This window comes from Dunckerocampus dactyliophorus, chromosome 1 (genome assembly GCF_027744805.1).
Source record: "Dunckerocampus dactyliophorus isolate RoL2022-P2 chromosome 1, RoL_Ddac_1.1, whole genome shotgun sequence".
NCBI classification, from domain to species: Eukaryota; Metazoa; Chordata; class Actinopteri; order Syngnathiformes; family Syngnathidae; genus Dunckerocampus; species Dunckerocampus dactyliophorus.
Genome location: NC_072819.1, coordinates 16,349,497 through 16,370,909, shown reverse-complemented (window position 1 = coordinate 16,370,909; position 21,413 = coordinate 16,349,497). Strand labels below are relative to the sequence as shown.

Below are 21,413 nucleotides of genomic sequence, written 5' to 3'. Positions count from 1 at the left end.
TGTGTGTGTGTGTGTGCGTGTGCGTGTCTGTGTGTGTGTGTGTGTGTGTGTGTGTGTGCGTGTGCTGTTTTTTAAAATGTATTTCCAAGCATGGGACAGTGAAATGGGAGAGGACAGCGAGCTATGAAGTGCAGAGAAAACATCATTTTGCTTTTTCCTCTGTGTCAGGGTGAGAGTGTAATTGCACCAGAGGATGTTTTATTCAAGGAGGGAAGCACGGCGGGATCACAGACGTTATGCAGGATGAAATTATAACTTGTTCTGAAAGGCACAGGGCCAGCCTTCTTCCTGTCTGAATTAAAATAAGCTCTGTTTCACCTGAAGCCTCGCTGCAGACGATATAATAACAGCAAGAGTGCGCTGTGTGTGCCAAAATGTAAATTTAATAATGACTTGGAGTGCATGAGAAAGTGAAATGGAAAACATAGCTCTGTTGAACCACACGGTCATTTAAGAACGAGTCTATTGCACAACACAAAAGCAACAGAATCAATGTTGCAATAGCAGTAAGGTGTGTGGCAAGCGTACCACGCATGACTTCCACACCAACAGCTGAGGAGCAACATTTTAAAGTGCAAGCAGAGGTATATATGTTTACGGATGCTATTTTTAACAGCTAAGTATGTTATCAAATCAAATTTGTTATCTTCCAAAAGTGCTCAAATATGCTGTGTGATAGATAACAACTATACCAACTCTTTTTTCACTTTAATAATGATTTGGAGAAAGTGGAAGGGAAAACGTCTTTGACCTCATGGTCATTTCTGAAGTACAGGGTCAGGCAAAATGATCTGACACATTTGTAGGTTAAATACAAGGCAAATAAAAGTAAAGAAACACGAAAAGTACATATAATGCCATTTTGTTTCATTATGTTTTAAAAATGAAATCAGTCAAATGGGATCCATTATTGTCCACACACTCAATGCAGATCCAGTAGCTGTGAAGTTGGTAACCCATAACAAGATGGTGTTTCCAGCTGGTACGGGATCACGTCTACCAAGATTGAAGTGCAAACGGAACGCTCGTTGTGTTGCAGTTACAGATTCCTTTGTTTTTATAAACATTTCCACAATGAAAGCGCGATGCTCACCAGTCCAATGCATGGCAGCAACTGAAAAAGAAACGAAAAACAATGGCATTATAAAGAAACAAAGCAAAATGGCATTATATGTACTTTGCAAAAATAAAAACACTTGTTTCTTTACTTTATTTGCCTTTTATTTAACCTACAAATGTGTCAGATCATTTTGCCTGGCCCTGTATATCTCAAGTATATTTTACAACACAGCAGCAACAGAACCAATGTTGTAATACCAGTAAGGAGCAAACAGCTCAGTCAGCATTGATAGCGCTGACGAGTTCCTTATAAACAACACAGCATGTACAGCATTTGTAAAATTCTGAACATCCGACTAGCAACATTTTAAAGCAGACGTAGATAAAGCTGCTGGATGCTGACCAATCATGATACTCCAAATGCAGGTACTGCCATCTTGTGAAGTTAATTAAAAAAAAAAAACAGGAGGTTGCCTACATCCACAGCTGTTAATGCCAATATTTTTTGACCTGGCGATAATTAGAAACCTCGGAGGTTATTTGCTTTTGCAGACCAAGCACCCGGCGACAGTAGGGGACTACGCGCTTGATTCAATAGAGGCGCTAATTGGAGCATTTATGGTATTTTCTGGTTACATGCATGCACGCCCATCACCTCATGTTGCAAGGATCTGTAAACAATTCCTGAAAACATCCCAGCTCTTGCATTGCCAGCATACACACCAGACATGTCACCCGTTAAGCATGCTTGGGATGCTGTAGATTGGCGCACATGACAGCAGGTTCCACTTCCAACCAATATCCAGCAACTGCACACAGCTATCGAAGAGGACTCGACCAACATTCCACAGGCCACAATCAATCCCCCCCTCCCCCATATAGCAGAACTTCGGATTTTTCAGTGGTGTTGAGGCACACAAGGATCATGCTGTCTAATTAGCTTGATATGCTAATTAGGATTATCAGGATGGATTATCTCTGCAAAGGAGAAGGAGAAGTTCTCACTAACACAGAGACAGATTTGTGAACACTAGAAATAGACCTTTTGTGCACATAAAAACAATTTTACTGCTTTGAATTCTGCTCATGGAAGGTGTGAGCAAAAACAAGTGTTGCGTTTATATTTTTGTTGAGGGTAGTATGACTTGTTCCAATTCATACTTGACAACTGGTTTTGTTTGCTAGCTAGCAGGAGGACAAACACAGATAACCACTCGTTGCTCAGCAGAATTTGTGGGCAACAATCGAGTCAAACTCAATCTCCTCCAAAAATAATGGATATTGGTACACACCTTTAGGTACGACAGCGTATCAGGGCCACATTGAAAAAAATAGGGAGATTTTAAAAATAAAGTCATCAATTTATGACAATAAAGTCGTACATTTACAAGAAAAAAGTCATAATATTACAAGGATAGCGTCCTGAATTTACAAGAAAAAAAGTTGCAAATTTACGAGAATAAAGTCGAAAAATTAACGAGGACAAACTCGCAAATTTACGAGAAAAACAGTCGTCATATTAGGAGAATATAGTTGTAAATTTACAAGAGTAAAGTCATAATATGACATGTCATCGTGTCATACGTGTCAGATGGAAAACAGAGCATCACTCTTCAGGAAGGAAGGAAACGTTCCTCTTGCTTCAGGCAAGCTTTATTTAAGCTACATTAAAGGTCACATAAGTTCCCCTTTTTCATAGCTGTCTCAGGCAATGCCTGTAACATGAACAGGCATTAGTTCAAATTTTTTCTCGTAAATGTACGACTTTATTCTCGTCAATTTACAACATCGTTCTCGTAATATTACGTTTTTTTTCTCTTTTTTCTCTAAATTTCAGATTACTTTAATACTCTGTCGTAACAGGCATTGCCTGAGGCGGCTATGCAAAAGGGGGTCTTATGTGACCTTGGGCAAAGATAATACGACTTTTTTTCTCATAAATTTACGACTTTATTCACGTAATTGTACAACTCTTTTCTCATGTTGATACAACTTTGAGGATATCTGCATTACATGCATGCTAGCGTGTCTTCCACAGCCTTCAGAGTACAACCCACAGGGGGCGCTCCACATTTAGTGCTATGTCACTGTACTGGAACTATATGTGCTGTGGGATACATTTCGGTCAACTGCAATCATGCATTTCTCTATCTATGTAAAAATTAAATGCAGCATTATTGTTGTTGTTATTATTATTATTATTATTATTAGCAGAATTATTCAACAAGGTCAACTAAACACACGTGCAGCAATAAGACATGCAGGAGTATTTTAGGACATTTCTTCCTCAGGCTCATAAACATATTGTATTTAATATGATATATATTTATGGCTGCAGACAGACTTACCCTCTCGTAGCAGCTGTGAATAGATAAACCAGAGGAGCAGCAGGCAACAGAGGGACGCACCTCCACCTGCGGAGAGCGTCTTGACTCCGGACTGCATCCCGCGCTTCTCCTCCTCCTGGATGATGCAAAAAAAAAAACTTTGTTCACCCTCCCCTCCTCTTTCCAGTTGTCAATCACATCAGCGGCTAATCCAGGGGCGCCTCCACATCCTGTCGACGGCATCCATTTTGCACAGAGGTGAAAATAAAGATTAAGAAACAAAAATCCTGCTTTTAATCCCCCGCCCCACCCCCAGCTCCTTCTACAAGATTTCCTCAGTGATGCAAATCCAACGGAGCCTTTCCAAACATCACACACAATGTCGTTGTCCAAGTTGAGGCATGCAGCTGTGGGGGTCCAGTTTGGTGGGATCAAGTGGTTCCGATGAAAGCTGGGCTCTGTCTCATAGTATGAGGAAGAAGAGGAGGAAGAGTGTGTAGCGCTCTCCCCCTGATCGAAGCGCGGGAATGATGATGATGCTGATGAAGAGGAGGAGGAGGCTGGTGGTAAATAAAGGCACCCTCCCTCACTCCCTTACCGCGCACAGTCCTAATTCACTTCACACGAGGGGTGTCACGATACACTCTGCTCACGAGGCAAGACGATACCGGGTTCACGACAAGAAGTCAAGACATTATTTTCACATTACTTTTAAGAAACCTACAATGACAAAATATAGGGTGTACAAACAGACTTTTTTTTTTATTTAACTGAGTCACAAAACAATGCAGGCACATTTTGACATATTTTACAAGGTTGAAAGCATGACCTAAGCATGACGCTTTTAACTGTTGAACTTCTTTCCATAAATTGAAACAAAAACTAAAACTGATAAAAGTTAAAATAATGACAGCAGTTGTAGCTGCTACTACTACTAATCATTTATGTTAACGTGTCATGGAAAAACGCATGTAAAATAGATTGCAGATTGCAGTGGATTAGTTTTATGTTTATGCTAAAAGAACTACAGTTGCCAAGATGCTTAGCATAGCCAGGAAGTAGTGCATTTCTGAAATAGTATCACATGTTTGGATATATACATATATATATTGATTTTGATATATATTCTTATGCAGCCATCATGTTCTGATCTAACAAATCTTAAGTAAATTTGATCAAATGTCACAACTTCTGCTTGGGCACTAACACGGTGGGAGCTGTTGAACTCCAATGAAAAAAACATCTGCACATTGTGAGTGAGTGACGCTGGATATAGCAGGGTAGGTTGGATTGCAAGGTCTATGGTGGTACAGCACTTAAAGGGATAGTTCGGATTTTTTGGCATGAAGTTGTAGGACATCCCCATCAGCAGTGTATTACACCAGCAGTGACTTACATCTTCTTATGCTGTGGAACACACTGCTGACGGGGATGTCATACAACTTTACGCTCCGTCACGGAGGAAGATGCCAGCGTCTTTATCACATACACGAGAATGCACAGGCGACAGTGTGCAGGGACATGGCGGGACACAAGCACAACGCCGAGCAAATTGTTGGGTTTTTGAGGAGGCATTTTTGTGATGCAAATGTATTACTCTTTTGAACGCATATTCTTTTGAGAAGCCAAACTCTTTACGTAAATTGTTGCACAGTTTAACTTCGAATTGTGACAAATATAGACATTTATTTGTTCAGTCTGTTTTTATAAACCACGATTGGCAACATCTGATAGCCGGTGGTGGTGTTCTTGTATTTTTTGGTTGAAAAAAAATGTCGTTTCGAACGGGAAGAGGGACAGCACCTTTAAAAAATAAAAATAAAAATGGTGCTTACTTCAACGACAAAGGAGTAGTGAGATGGTGATTAGTCAAACGAAGAATTGACAAGGAGTACTTGAATTCATACTTGACAACCATTTTTTGTTAGCTAGCTACCAGGGGCACCAATGCAGCTTGCCGCTTGTTGCTAGGTAGAATTCGTGGGCAACGATCAAGTCAAGCACAATCTCCTCCAAAAATAACAGTCATAGAAATAATACATTCTAGGGTCAAACTGCTGCCATCATAAGAATTTTGGTATAATTCTGAATTGTACAACTCCAGGGGCCACATTTTTCCGGGACATTTCAGTCAAAATCTGAATTTTACAACTGTAGGGGTGTATTTTTTTAATGAAATTTTGGTCTAATACCAATACCATACTAATACCAAAGTAATGTGCGACTTTGCGGGGGGGAGGGTTTTTTGGGGCCAGATGAATAGGTACCGTGTAATGGAATAGGTGCACATAGGTGTGTTTTTACTAGTTCTTTGGCCTTTTTGTGTCACTTTTTCCCAAAGATGGACCATCAAATATCACCAGAGATATTATCAGCGCTCCAGAATGTTACAAAGTTAAAAAAGCTTTGATGACGGCCACAGTTTGACGCTGTAACAGATTATTTACATTTCTTCCCACAGGAAACATTGAGAACCAGACAACTGAAAGGATCATGATAATTTTTTAGCTGATCATCAAAGAAAACGACACAGTTCTTGTCTCCATTTTAAGCAGCCACTTAAGTTGGCAAATATGGTTTCTTACCCGATAAAGAGCCAAAGAGGTTACACTATAATATATATACAGTATATTGTGTGTGTATGCAAAAGCATTAGCAAAAAGACAGACTATCTTGTGAAAGTGCACCATTTAAGACTCCCTTGCTATGCTGGGATCATTACTATAACTCATATCTTGCCACACAGACACACACACGCACACACACACACACACACACACACACAGACTGTATTGCATGACTAAAGAAGGTGCACTTTATTAGCAGATGGTGATGTTTCCCCAGTGTGCTGCTGCACTATCATCCACTCTCAATGGCTTTTATGATGACGTATCGACCTCCGTCACATAATGAAAAATGGCCGACATTGTGATGTTATTGCAGGTCATCCTACCTCAAACGCAGCATCGATGACGACAAAGAAGACAGGACTGGAATCCATCGTGATCGCTGCCTGTGATAAGTTTAGTGGTGACAATCATTGTATGTGTTTCAATAAGAAAAGGTGCATTGGGAAAGTTTGCATTGGGGGCAATGAGGGTAGTGCACCACCAGCAGATGGCGCTAGGCTGAAACAAGCTTGCTACCTTTCTCATGGGGTGCAATCCATATATGTAGTGTTGATTTCTTAGGGTCTGTCTGTTTGACTTTGACTATCTTCCTGCCAACTCTCCCTGTCAATAGAAATAATCTGTTCCATGGCCAAACTGTCGCCATCACAAAAGCTTTATTAACTTTATAAATTGTAAAGGCAATGTTTTAAGTCACATGTTAAATGTCATAGAAGTGCAAAAATAAGGTAAGGCCTAAAAACAATGACTATTCTAGTACTGTACCTTGTACTGTTCTGGTACTGTACCCGAGTCGACTTCCTGCATGGCACTTTTTAACATTCATTTCCGTCTTACAAGTGTAAAAGGAAGTTAATCGCTGTAGAGTAAAGCATAAAAATAAATCTGTGTATACTCACCTGAAAAGTTTTGTCGCTGCCGGTTCGTTATCTTTAATGCTTCCAAATAAGTCTCGGAAACAATAACTCAATTTGAAGAGTTTAATGAAGAATGATACCCAGCCGCGGGGACTCGTTTTCTACATGGGTGCAGAAGCAAGTCCGAGGCACTTCTGCTCAGATGTCTTCCTGTCGTATGTCTGTATGTGTGACCCCATTGTTTTTGGACATTCAACACACTCACGCAGTACATTACAACAGAGAGACACTTTTGAACATCGGCAGGGTTCACCATGAACTTTCATTTAGCCTCTCAGACTTTGCCTTTCTTCTGCGCCGGGAGAACGCAGCAGCCTGCGGCCCCGGTGAGCTGAATACCCGGCGAGCAAAGCATCCGAGGCGTAAACGAGGCAAGCGAGCCGGCCTGCATGCTAGGCTAAAAGCTAGAGCGACTAGGCCACCGCTACCAAGCTTGCTGCTAGCCAACGTCCGCTCTCTTGAAAACAAGATGGACGAACTACGAGCAAGGATTACAGCTCAACGTGAGATCAGGGAATGCTGTGTCCTCACCTTCACAGAAACCTGGCTGACGGAGGATATACCGGACTCGGCGATCCAGTTGGAATCATTTGCTGCTTACCGGGGAGATCGGACTTTAGCGTCTGGTAAACACAGAGGTGGCGGCGTCTGTGTTTACGTAAACAAACGGTGGTGCACAGACGTACAGACGATGGAAAAGCACTGCTCGCAGGACATTGAGCTGCTGATGGTGAAATGCAGACCTTTTTATTTACCTCGTGAGTTTAGCGCTGTGTATTTAACTGCTGTTTACATCCCACCACGAGCTAACACTGCTAATGCACTAGGCCTCCTGCATGACATCATCGATAAACACGAGACCAAACACCCAGACGCTGTATTCATTATATCTGGCGATTTCAACCACTGTAACCTCAGGACTGTCCTCCCCAAATATTACCAGCATGTGAGCTTTCCCACAAGGGAAAATAACATCCTGGACCAAGTCTACAGCAACATGAAAGGTGCTTTGAAGGCTGTTCCAAGACCCCACTTTGGAAAGGCTGACCACATCTCTATATTCCTTTATCCAACGTACAGACAACTTCTCAAAAAAGCTCCCCCTGTAAGTACAGCAGTTAAAGTGTGGAATGAAGAAACTGATCAAGTACTTCAGGACTGCTTTGGCTGCACAAACTGGGATTTGTTTAAAACTGCAGCGGGGAGGGAAGATTGTACTGTTGATTTGGACGAATATGCTTCTGCTGTTACTGGCTACATTAGCACATGTATAGAGACTGTTACCACCACCAAGTATTACAGAAAATACCCTAACCAAAAACAGTGGATGAACTGTGATGTAAGGGCTAAGCTACGTGCTCGTTCGACTGCATTTGTCATGGGCACCGCTGATGACTACAAAAAGGCCAGATATGACCTGAGGAGGTCCATACGGGAGGCCAAAAGACAGTACAGACAGAAGCTGGAGGGCTACTATTCCACCTCAGACCCTCGGCGCATGTGGGCGGGGCTCCAGCACATCACAGACTATCGACAGCAGAGTAGCGTAGCCACGTCCAGCCAAACCACACTTCCAGATGAGCTGAACGAGTTCTATGCCCGCTTTGACACCCAAACTTCTGATGAGCAGAGAGGGTGGCTGAACCTGGGGAGCACACAGGACGCACCTCTCATGGTGACATCAGCTGATGTGCGCAGGGTTCTAAACAAAACAAACCCACGAAAAGCAGCAGGCCCAGACAACATCTCAGGACGTGCACTTCGGGTTTGCTCATCAGAGCTAGCTGATGTGCTTGCTGACATATTTAACCTGTTGCTTGCACAAGCATCTGTACCGACCTGCTTTAAGTCCACCACCATAGTGCCCGTACCCAAGAAGAGCAACGTGACCTGCTTGAATGACTATCGCCCTATAGCACTCACTCCTATTGTTATGAAGTGCTTTGAAAGAATAGTCATGACCCACATCAAAAAGAGCATCCCGGCGGCAACTGTGGACCCTCTACAGTTTGCATATCGCCAGAACCGGTCCACGGATGATGCAGTCAACACTGCCATCCACACAGCCCTTTCTCACCTACAGGGCCAGGACACATACGTCAGAATGCTATTTATAGACTATAGCTCTGCTTTTAATACAGTCAGCCCCCACAAACTCACAAATAAGCTCCTCACACTTGGCCTGTCTCCCTCCCTCTGTAACTGGGTGTTTAACTTTCTCACAGGCAGGCCCCAGTCAGTCAGAGTCCACAACCGCACATCCAGCTCAAGAATTGTGAGCACTGGGACCCCACAGGGGTGTGTGCTGAGTCCACTCCTCTACACGCTCTTCACCTACGATTGCGTGGCCTCCCAGAACAACACCAGCATCATTAAATTTGCGGATGACACTACAGTCATCGGACTGATCACTGGTGGTGTTGAAACATCATACAGAAGAGAGGTGGCGGACCTCATAGCTTGGTGTCGTGATAACAATCTCCTTCTCAATACAGATAAGACTAAAGAGATGATCATCGACCCAAGAACAAGGGAAAAGGAGCCGCATAGACCCCTGTTTATTGATGAGACTGAGGTGGAGAGGGTGAAAACCTTCAAGTTCCTTGGCACACACATCAGCGAGGACCTCACCTGGTCTCACAACACCCAACAAATTCTGAAGAAGTCCCAAAGGAGACTGTACTTCCTGAGAAGACTGAGGAAATTTGGCATGTCCACCACAATCCTGAGTTGCTTCTACAGATGCACCATCGAAAATGTCCTTACCGTCTCCATCACTGTTTGGTACGGTAACTGTACAACACGTGATAGGAAGGCACTCCAGCGGGTGATCAAGACCTCACAGAACATTGTTGGGGCAGCCCTCCCCTCACTGCAAGACATTTATACATCTAGAGTCCTACGCAGAACACACAACCTCATCAAGGACAGCACACATCCACAACACTCATTATTCACACTCCTGCCATCAGGCAGACGCTACAGGAGTTTGAAGTCCAGGACCACAAGGCTGGCAAACAGCTTTTACCCACAGGCCATCAGGCTTCTCAATGAAGCACTCAGACACGCCACACGCAACACACACTCATAGCACTTTATTTATTTATTTATTTATTTGTATTATTTACTTGCATTAATGTCTCTTCTGTTGTTGTTGCTTAATTTCTTGGTATTTATGTATATGTGTTTATGTTTCTTATGTTCTTATTCTTTCTTGTGTTTTTCTTTCTTTTCCTTGGGAGAATGAACAGAATAAGATTTTCATTGCATGGTATAACTGCTGTTTTACCATGCACATGACAATAAAACTCTCTTGAATCTCTTGAATCTTTACTGGTTGGTCGATACTGAGTGTGAGCAAAGTGTGCAATAAGATAAATGATGCAAGGCCAAGCAAGTGGAAAGACACAGCGAGTATACAAGTCTGCTCTGGTCACGCAATCTAACGTGTCAAGAAAGGCCCATATAGAACTACAGTACACCTGACACACCCCTAACTTTGAGTGACAGAGGTAAATCGGTCGATGAGCTGGTGAGACTAGATTGTTTTCAGATAGTGCCGAGGAGACGAGTCATTCCTGTGAACATTCTTCTTATTTTATTAATGATATTGACCTATTGTTTTAGTCTACACAGAGACATTCATAACGCAAGTAAATTCAATTTTGGGTTCCATTGAAATCAATAGCAACTAGACTGTTCAGGTTGTCTTAGAAGACTTTCGCCTTTCATCTGAGCAGGCTTCACCGGTTCAAAAGCAATGCCTAGATAGGACAGCTGTGGTCTGAGGGGATGGTGCAGGATGCAAGTATTTGTTCTCTAAGGTAGAAGCACGCCCCAACCTGAAGTTGGTTTCACTCTTGTGGTGCAAAACATTTTAAAATGCAATGAAGTGAGGCCTCTACCAGCCAATGACAGTCGTTTGGATGAAATCATCTCTGTTGGTTTGTTGTTCAGTTTGGTGACGGAGGCGCATGGAACCCCTTGTGGTTGTGTTGTTTGTTATTTGTTACAGGCTAAATGATTGCTGAATGAAATGATGGCTATTGAGTCTTTGCATTGTATGTGGGAGACACGCGGTGTTGCAGACCCCCCCCGTTCAGAAATGTTTTTTCAACTGGCTCCCCCGCTTTCTCTTCTAAACCATCCGTCTTCTCTGTCCAGAATGTGTACATTTTTGTCCACAAAGAGTGTTGTTTCTCTTTGACGTGCAGCAGACAGCTGAGTCTTGACCTGAAGAGTTAGGATTGCAAAGTCTGTGTTGTGACATGCACCTGCTCAGTGGCTGCTTGCTTACCCAATATAGAAATCTTGTGCAAGATCTCGTGTGACATATTGTTAGTGGAGTAGTTTTCCAGAACATTTAGTCAAAATTCCAAATTGTACATCTCCAATAGATGCTGAAGTCTCAAGCACTGTAATCTTTGAAAGTATGTACAACTTATGGACATATTTTTCCAGGAAATTATGGTGAAATACTGAGCTCTGCCATGTACAGAAATACACTGATGACACGGCCATCGTGGGATGTATCAGGAGGGAACAGGAGGATGACTACAGAAAACTGATGCAGGACTTCATCAACTGGTGCGATGCAAACCATCTGCACCTCAACACCACCAAGACAAAGGAAATGGTGGTGGACTTCTCCACCTAAAGTGGACTTTAGGACAAACTGGTGAGGAAGGCAGGCTCTGTCGTTGGCACTGAGCTGGACAGCCTGACATCTGTGGCAGAGCAAAGGACACTGAGGAGGCTCCTTTCCATCATGGACAACCAGCATCATCCAATGCACAGCATCATCTCCCAACAGAAGGGCAGTTTTAGTGGCAAATTACTATCACTGCCCTGCTCCACTGAAAGACTGAGCAGATCATTCCTCCCCTACACCATGTGGCTTTTAAACACGACAGAGGGGGAGCGATAAATCTATAAATCAATCTATCTTTATGATTAAATTCTGTATGTGTGTACTGTATGAATTCATTTCTCCTGAAAACTGGGGCATATTTTTGTTGGAAATTCGGTGTAACTCTGAATTTCAATTGAATTCAGAGTGGTACAACTTTTGAGGAGTTTTTTTGCAGAAATGTTTGGCCAAATTCCAATGTTTTATGAGCATTCTTCCCGGAAAGTTTGGTAGATTTTGTTTTTTGGTCAAATTCTGAATTGCACGACTTCATAAGTGTATTTTTTCAGAAATTTTTGGTTGAATTCAGAATTTTGTTCAAATTCTGAAATACATGACTCCACTTGGGTATTTTTCCAGGCAATTTGAATAGTACAACTACAGGGGCGTAGTTTTTCAAGTAATTCTGGTCAAATATCAAATCGTACAACTCCAGGTGCGTATTTTTCCAGGAAATCTGGTCAAATTTCAAATCGTGGGACTCCAGGGACCTATTTTACCAGAAGATTTTGGTAAAATTCTGAATTCTTCATTCCCCATGTTAGTGATGTGATTGAAAGGTGACAAAGTGATGTGTATGAGAAGGTGGTGTCTTTGTGTTTTTTTCTGCTGCTGCTGTGTCATTGCAGCTGACTGACATTTAGCGGACAAAAACAGTCCCCATTCAATCCTGTCCTTCCAGAGGAATGGTGGGTTGATGGGTGGGGGGGAAGGTTAAGACTCAGAGGCACAGTGCAGGAATAAAAGGATGCTGGCAGCATGCCACAATAACACCACTGGAGATCTGCTGCATGACCATGGGAAGGCTTGCATTTAATCATAGAATATTATGCTCAGCATGTGTCATTCGTTCATTCATTCACCATACATTTTTTAGGCCATTGGTTGATGGAAAACATCTCCTTACTCATCGAAAACACAGTTGCATCCATGACAAAGCATCAAGTGGTGCTATGACCTTTAACTGTAATTTTAGCCAATCAAAAGCCTGAAGAAAGTTGTTTCTGGAAAAGACGCCTGTAAGAACATATTTACAAAGAAGTTTTAGGGCAGCAGTATTTTTTTTTTCCAGAGCAAAAAGTTGTAATCTGCTGAGAAAAAAGCACATAATTTTTAAGAACTAATTTGCACACAAAAAAAACAGGTTGCATATTTTCAAGACAAAAAGTTTCCATTTTATGAAGAAAAAGAGTAGTCTTCAAAGCTGTAATGTAACATAAAATATCACAAGAAAATAGAACCTTTTTTCTCGTTACATTAAGACTTTTTCTACCCAAAAATATGACCAAATCATCAGTCCTAATTTTACAAAAATAAAGTCATAATTTAACAACACCAGAGATATAATTGTACAAGAAAAAGTCCTTTTTTTTTGGAAAAATTCCACAGAGAAAAAAAAATCCATAATTTCTCATGATTAAAGTTGTTATATAACAAGACAAAGTTATAATATTCTGAGAAAACTGTTACATTTCAGAGAAAAGTGATCATTTTACAAGAAAAAGTTCAGAAAGCTTTGACAAAAGTTGTAATGTTCAGGGAAACAAATCAGAATTTGGATTTGGAACACCATGAGAGGTGAGTCCTGTGTGCTCCCCAGGTTCAGCCACCGTCTCTGCTCATCAGGAGTTTGGGTGTCAAAGCGGGCATAGAACTCGTTCAGCTCATCTGGAAGTGTGGTTTGGCTGGACGTGGCTACGCTACTCCGCTGTCGATAGTCTGTGATGTGCTGGAGCCCCGCCCACATGCGCCGAGGGTCTGAGGTGGAATAGTAGCCCTCCAGCTTCTTTCTGTACTGTCTTTTGGCCTCTCGTATGGACCTCCTCAGGTCATATCTGGCCTTTTTGTAGTCATCAGCGGTGCCCATGACAAATGCAGTCGAACGAGCACGTAGCTTAGCCCTTACATCACAGTTCATCCAGGGTTTTTGATTAGGGTATTTTCTGTAATACTTGGTGGTGCTAACAGTCTCTATACATGTGCTAATGTAGCCAGTAACAGCGGAAGCATATTCATCCAAATCAACAGTACAATCTTCCCTCTCCGCTGCAGTTTTAAACACATCCCAGTTTGTGCAGCCAAAGCAGTCCTGAAGTACTGGATCAGTTTCTTCATTCCACACTTTAACTGCTGTACTTACTTGTAATGTAATAAAATAAGCTATAATATTACAAGAAAAAGTTGTAATGTAACCACAATAAGGTTGTTCCTTTTGCAATAAAGTTGTAATGTTCAGAGAAAAAAACTGTCATGATATGAGAAAAAAGTTTTACAAGAATAAAGACGTGATGTAACAAAAAAGAGTTCTAATGTTGCGAGAAAAATTTGCAATGTAACAACGACACGGTTGCGCTTTTTTTGATTCAAAAAAGTTGTACATTTCTAAGAAACAGTTTTAATTTCATGAGTTAAAAAAGTTTTTTTTTTCTTTGCAATAATAACAATAACGGAAAATTAGGAGAAAAGATAAAACACAAGTGCATTGGCTGTTTTCACCTCCGCCACTGACTGGCAACTGGATCTTGATCTTGGCAAACAGCTGAACTTCCCAGTCAGGATAACATGTGCAGCTATGATCACCATGTCAGATCCCACCAAGCAGTTGATCATTCTGGAGCTCACAGTGCCCTGGGAGGAGCGCATGGATGAGACCAATGAGAGGTAGCGTGCCAAGTACCAGGAGCCGGAGGACGAGAGCAGGAGGAAAGGCTGCAAAAGTCGCTGTGAACCTCTGGAGATGGGCCGAGGATTTGCATGTTGGTGCATCTGCAAAGTATTCACTGAGCTGGGCCTCACCGGGGCTGCAACTGTAGTCGCAGAGAAAGACACAAGGTGGCTATGGAGATCAGAGCTGTGGGCAAATGCTGCTGAGGCACAGCTCTGAATCTGATCAATCCCGGTCGGATCACCTGGGCAAGGCCGTCTGATGTTGAAAGACCCGAAACACCCAATGACCCCAGGTTACATCACTGATGATGTGTTCCAGCACATCCTCAGGATGTACCTTTAACCTACAGTATAGCTTCGTTCTCCTAACACTACGTTTAACTTTCCTCAGCACTCACATACAATATGTAGTTCCGAAAAAAATGATGCTACCACAAAATCCTGAGTATGCATGTTTCACCAGCAGCGTTGTTATTTTTAGCCGTCCTATGACAATAAGTGCTGTTTAGAGAAAAGCGGGTAGAGCTTCTAATGGGATTGAACGTTCCACCAAGGAGGATTTAATTAACGCTTTCAACATTTCAGCCACTTCTCTTTCAGTGCGTCCATGGTCATCAGTAGTGGGCCATTAATGACGGAATGACTATCGACTGCTGATAATTGAATGTGGGGAGGCCATTAAACATGCCTGATCAAAAACTACAAAACACGACATTACCACTTTATTGTATATATCATATAACAACAACAATGGAGGTATGTTTGTTCCAAATATGAAAGTAAATCACTTTCTATCCAAACTAGGCAGCTGAGAGGAGATCCAATCCAAGAAAATACATGTTGCTCCTTGTTCCCCAGCACGGCATCTACGCGACTTGACACGACTCTACGCATTACTCGCGCTTTTCAATTGCGTAAAGCAGATACTACCTGGTACCACCTGTGCAATTCCCAATTCAACCAAAACCTCAGAGAAACTACGCCCTAAAGCTACACACCACTTCATCTTTACAATGTACAAGACTTCAGCCGTCACTGAGTTGTACAATTTGGAATTTGGCACAAATTTCCTGAAAAAATTTGGCCCAAGAGTGCCCCCTTTTTTTTACTTTATTAATTAATCAGAGTACATGAGACAGCAGAAAGGAAAACATAATTAACAATAACATTAATTAACAAGTATATTGTACAACACAGCAGCAACAGAACCAATATATGATAGCGGTAAGGAGCAAACTGCTCCGTCAGCATTAGTAGCTCTGATGAGTTAATTTTAAACAACAGTGCGACAAATGTAACATGCATAACTTACTAACAGCTGAGGAGCAGCATTTTAAAGCACATGCAGAGGTAGATATGTTAGCAAATGTTATTTTGGACAGCTAAATATGTTATCAAAACATTTGCTGACTTCCAAAAGTACACATATATGTTGCAGAATATATAATGACTCCTCATTTTTAACTTGAACAATGATGTGGAGTGCATGAGAAAGCAAAAAGGGAAAACTATGACCACATTGTTGTTCATGAAAAAGTGTACAGTCGTCCCTCGTTTATCGCGGTTAATTGATTCCAGACCTGCCTGTGATAGGCGAATTTCCGCAAAGTAAGATTCAATATTAATAAATGGAATATTTTTGTAGTTAGAGCATAGAAAACCCATTTATGACCTTCTAAAAACATTTTTTAACATTATTAGAGCCCTGTAGACATGGAATAACACCCCTATAGTCACCTTTATACTCATATTACCCAATACAGTAGATAACCAATAATAAAACATAATAACTCACTATCAGCATTGGGAAAGGTCCTTATTGTTGTAGTATGTAGAACGTAATGTGGGTTGATCGCATGGCATTCAAAAAAAAAAATGGTTAATTAATGTAACATCACTGAAGTAGTGACCAGAATACTACATATGACTTGTCTTTCAATATTTTTTGACTAATAACAGGCCATAGTCAACCATGAAACACTAATCATTTATAATGAATCCATTTTTGAAAAAACATGACGTAGCGAGGAACGACTGTATTTCACAACACAGAAATAGAACCAGTGTTGTAATAGTGGCATGGAGCAAAACTCCTCAGTCAGCATTAATAGTGCTGATGAGTTAACTGTAAACAATAGTACAGCAAGTGTAACACGCATGACGTTCACAACAACATTTGAAAGTGCATGCAGAGGTAGATTAAAAATAACAAACAGCTGTTAATGCCCGTGTTTTTTGACCTGGAACTAATTACAGACGCCGGAGGTTATTTGCTTTTGTAGACCCTGCACCCGGTGGCCATTGGAGACACTGTTGAGTATTTACGTTATGTACACTAAGTCCCCAACCAACGAACACAATTGGTTCCAGACGACCGTTCGCAAGTTCATTTTTTCGTAAGTCCAACAAAAGGTAATATTACCAATGATATACGTACCACATGTACGTGTATACATATACAGTATATGTGTATGTATGTAAATATGAGTTTGGATGTAGTAGTAATATTAAACGAGGATAATTAATGAAAAAACAATAATAATAAAAGTGATATAATAATACGTAATGATAAATGTTATTTACCTTTGAAGGGGAGTGGTCGAGCATACGTCGTTGTGGTGGAGGAGTTATTGAAAAAAGGACAAATCGTCGTGGTTAGACTCTTCTAAAAGAGGTAGTGTTCTGTGGGTGGTGTAGAATTAAGCAGGCCTATTAACTCTTCATAAACTTTAATCACACGCTCTGTCCTGGTTGTATAATTTAGCTTTCCAGTTAGCTTTATCTCCCCAGCGTCTAACTCGTCCTCTGTTGGTCCCATTAGCAGTGTCACAGTGCCCTCTACTGGTCAAGCATGTAGCAGTATAAATGTGGAGTTACTACAAGGCAAAATACATGAAAATATAGACCAGCCAGCTTGTGTTCGTATCTCCGAATGTTCGCAAGTCGGATGTTCGTAAGTTGGGGACCTAGTTTACTGTATGTACAGTAACAAAAGATATGATATATATGATATATATAATATATATGCAGATACTGACTACACAGGTAGTCGTGTTTTCAAGTAAAAAGACTACATTTTGTTACATGTGACACCTTCCAAGTTTCAGGCCCATAAGGTTAGATCCCATTTCTGAGCCTCGGAGTGTCTCAGTGCCATCTAGAAGCTTGTGTGGACACCATGACAAAGTGTAGCGGCGCGCTGCTATCCATCTTCCAGCTGTGGCCACCACAGACAGACAGGAAATGAAAAGAAGGCGAAGCAGCAGCAGCCAAAGGCATAATACTTTATCCGCCAAGAGACTTGGCTTATCCCACAGTTGTGTGGGCCTTTGAATGCAAACAATGGACTTGCTGCAGAAGTTTTCCCATGAAGGATTAAGAAGTTGTGGAGATGTTTAGCTGTCTTCTAGTGGAGTTTCAAAAGAGAGCAGGCGTGAATTAACAAGAGTGATGAATGATGCTGCACCACCACAGCAGCCATCCACCTGACTTCCTCATTCCTCTGCAACACGCTGCGTCGTGCAATACCACTCAATGAATAAATTATACATTTTCAAATGAATCTTCATTTACTGCAACTATTCCATCTTTGTGTGCACTCTTCTCACTTGCCAATTAGTTACGCCAACTGTTCCTTTTTACCACTAGACTGCTAATATCCACATGCACTCAATTCTACACGTCAATTTCTAAACCCCGCACCTTCAGCTGGTGTGTACTTGTAACCTCTTCACTCAGGTTAAATTGCGTATTTAACCTCTAATAGTGGTGGCCTCCACTCTAATAAATGCTGTGCTCAATTTAATCCATGTGGATGTTTTCTAGGGCTGCATGGTGGCCTTGTGGTTAGCATGTTGGTCACTAGTCAGGGGGTCGGGAAGACCTGGGTTCAAATCTCCGTTGGGCATTTCTGTGTGGAGTTTGCATGTTCTCCCCGTGCGTGTCGGGGTTTTCTCCGGGTACTCCGGTTTCCTCCCACATTCCAAAAACATGCATGTTAGGTTAATTGGTGACTCTAAATTGTCCATAGGTATGAATGTGAGTGTGAATGGTTGTTTGTCTATATGTGCCCTGCCATTGGCTGTACCCTGCCTCTCGCCCAAAGTCAGCTGGGATAGGCTCCAGCATACCCGCGACCCTAGTGAGGACAAGCGGCATAGAAGATGGATGGATGGATATTTTCAAGCAATATTAGCATCATACATGACAAAGTGATGTCCTCCATGCTGATTATAATGAGTCCTCCTCTTGAAGAAGAAATACTTTTCCGTGATTTCAAATGATGAATCCACAAAAAAGCACTGAGGCTGCACGCTACAAAGCGGCCCTGAACAGCATGAAATATTTAAGCTTGAAGACCAGTGGAAGGAAAGCATGTCACACACTCGCAATCAGTGTTGTTGGATTCCAGGAAAGATCCTACACTCAGAATATTCCGGGATCCCGTCAGAAGAGAGCATTGACACAAAAATACCAACAAAGGTGATGTTTTTATGTTTATAGTTAATGTTTGTTTACTACTAGTATACCGTAAATGCTAAATGCTATGAGTCTCCTATAGTCGATGGGTGCGGGGTCGACAAAAGCAAATAACCGCAATCTCTAATTAGTAAACTGTGGCTGTAGGCAATCTCCTGATGCAGTTTTTAAAATTAACTCCAAAAGATGGCAGTAGTAAAATTTGAAGTACCGTGAGTGGTCAGCATCCAGTGGCTGCTTTATCCACCTCTGCATACGCTTTAAAATGTTGTTACTCAGTTGTTGGTGTGAAACTTATTGTATGTGTTACACTTTCTGTACTGTTGTTTACAAAGAACTCATTAGTGCTGGCTGAGCAGTTTGCTCTTTACCACTATTACAACAGAGGTTCAGTTGCTGCTGTGTTGCCCAGTATACTTGTTAATAAATGTCCATTTGGTCAAAGGGAGCTATTATTTCCTGTCCACTTGTCATGCACTCAAAATTATTATTAAAGTTTAAAAATTAAGTAGGAAAAATAAGAACCTCTCTGCAATTTTCGCCTGCTTCCAATTAACAAGCCATTCTCTTTGCGATTCAGATCATTTTGTAATATGAACATAACACAATGAGTTGCTAATTCTCATGAATTACGCATTTGCAGTCCTCAAACATCAAGTCCACCAAGCATTGCCCACAAGATAAGATTCTGCTGACTCTCAGGGCCCGTCGGCGCCATGGATGCCATCCTTCAGGGTAAGTAACTTGTTGACACGGGCCTGTCCTCCAGCTGTCTCCTACCGACCATCCTATTGCCGTCCCCCTCCTTCAGATTTACACACCACCGCAGGTGAATAGCTATTACATGTGCTGTTATTATTTGTCATAAAAGCGGTGCAGTGAACGGTGACCAAGTGTGAGGTGGCTATAAAAAGCAGCGGGCTGTGAGCGTCATCAATCAGACACGGTGGTGAAACAGCGGGCCCCTCCGCCGGGTGCTGGAAATTGATTTTTCTCTTAAGTCTTAGCGATTAGGGTGTGAAAGAGGCAGTGAGGGGAATAGGCTGAGATTAGATGGAGGAGGAGGGGAGGATTGTACCTAGAGAAAATGCAGCAAAAGCTTGATGACTCCGACCATAAGTCCATTAACTGACCTTTGCTTGTTTTACCAAAGTGACAAGTTCACTCTGCTGTTAATTAGAACCTATTGCAAAAACACTAGTGAAAAATTCCACAATGTGACAATGGAGCCCTGAGATACAGTATGAGGGGACCCCAACTACTGGTACGCGGCTTGGTACCAGTCCGTGGGTGGGGCCGAATCAGGCCGCCGGAAACTTTCAGACACATTGCTAAAAAAAAAACCCCAACAAAACACTATAAAACAAATTACTTTGTAAATAACGACATCATATTTTATGTCAATAAATGGGCCATAAATATGGGCCATTACTTTATTGAAAAAATAATACAGTTAGAAATCCCACAGTTTTTACATGTTTATGTTGCTTTTCCTTTTAAGCACCGTAGTTGTGTTTTCTCCCACGCTGCACAGATAGACTACTATACTGTATTTTCATCTTTTTCTTTCACCTCATATTTGGTGCCAAATGCTGATACTATGTGGGAATGCATAAGGGAATGCATAATGTGCATATTTCTTCAGTGCACAACCTCAAGTTAATTCATTCTAGCACACTGCCTGAAGTTAAATCCATCATAAAATGTACAATTATTTAACAGTGGAGGAGTAGCCAACTGAGCGATGCTAACATGCTACGAGGTTATTTTATCATACATCAGTTGACCTGATGACTGCCACTTGGTGCTGACAGCGTTCTAAGCGTCTCTTAGTGACCAGTTCAGGCTGGAAGGCTGTTAGCTGTTGGGCTTTGGGCACTCGAAGGATAGTAAGTTCAAGGTCTACTTCAGAGACATTGAAGTAGATGCTGAAGAGGGGCCCTTAGGTGCCCATAAGGGAGCCAAGGATGACGAGTGACCCAGTTGTGCAACATTAATAAAGAGAAGTTTCCTTCTGAGATCAGTCCAAGACAATAACAGGAAAAAAATCTTCAGACATTGTTCAGTGGCTTATTGGTGAAAAATATGGTTTGATTGCGCCAAACAAAATATAAATTCATTAACAAAGAAGTGTGGGATTTTGTTTGTTAGTTTGCAGGCTACTGGACCATGACAGATGGAATGTGCCATTATGACTCTGGAAGGGTGGACACTTTACTTTCATTGTCAAGATGAAGTACAGGTGAAAAATACTAAAATGTAATATGTGGTACAATCTGCGGTGTACTTCTTAAAATGAGGCAAATAAGTCAAATGTTCTGTTGAAGATTAATTTATTTTCGATGCTGCTTAATCCTCATTAGGATCACGGGGGTATGCTGGAGCCTATCCTGGCTGATATGTCATACAATCAGGATAAGTATAC

The 21,413-nt window shown here is 41.6% G+C and overlaps 1 protein-coding gene across 2 annotated transcripts in view; it reads right to left on the bottom strand.

The window, feature by feature from the left end:
* tafa5l (TAFA chemokine like family member 5, like) overlaps positions 1–3,900 on the bottom strand; it is a 106,130-nt gene extending 102,230 nt beyond the window's left edge. The window contains exons 1-2 of one of the 2 annotated variants that reach the window (XM_054785508.1): positions 3,408–3,900; positions 1,094–1,114 (exon numbers count right to left, since the gene is read on the bottom strand). In XM_054785508.1, coding sequence (XP_054641483.1) covers positions 1,094–1,114; positions 3,408–3,504 — 118 coding nt within the window. In that variant the 5' untranslated portion in view covers positions 3,505–3,900. The remainder of the gene's footprint in view (positions 1–1,093; positions 1,115–3,407) is intronic. The other variant, XM_054785517.1, reaches the window with a different exon arrangement.
* Between the last annotated feature and the right edge of the window lie 17,513 nt (positions 3,901–21,413).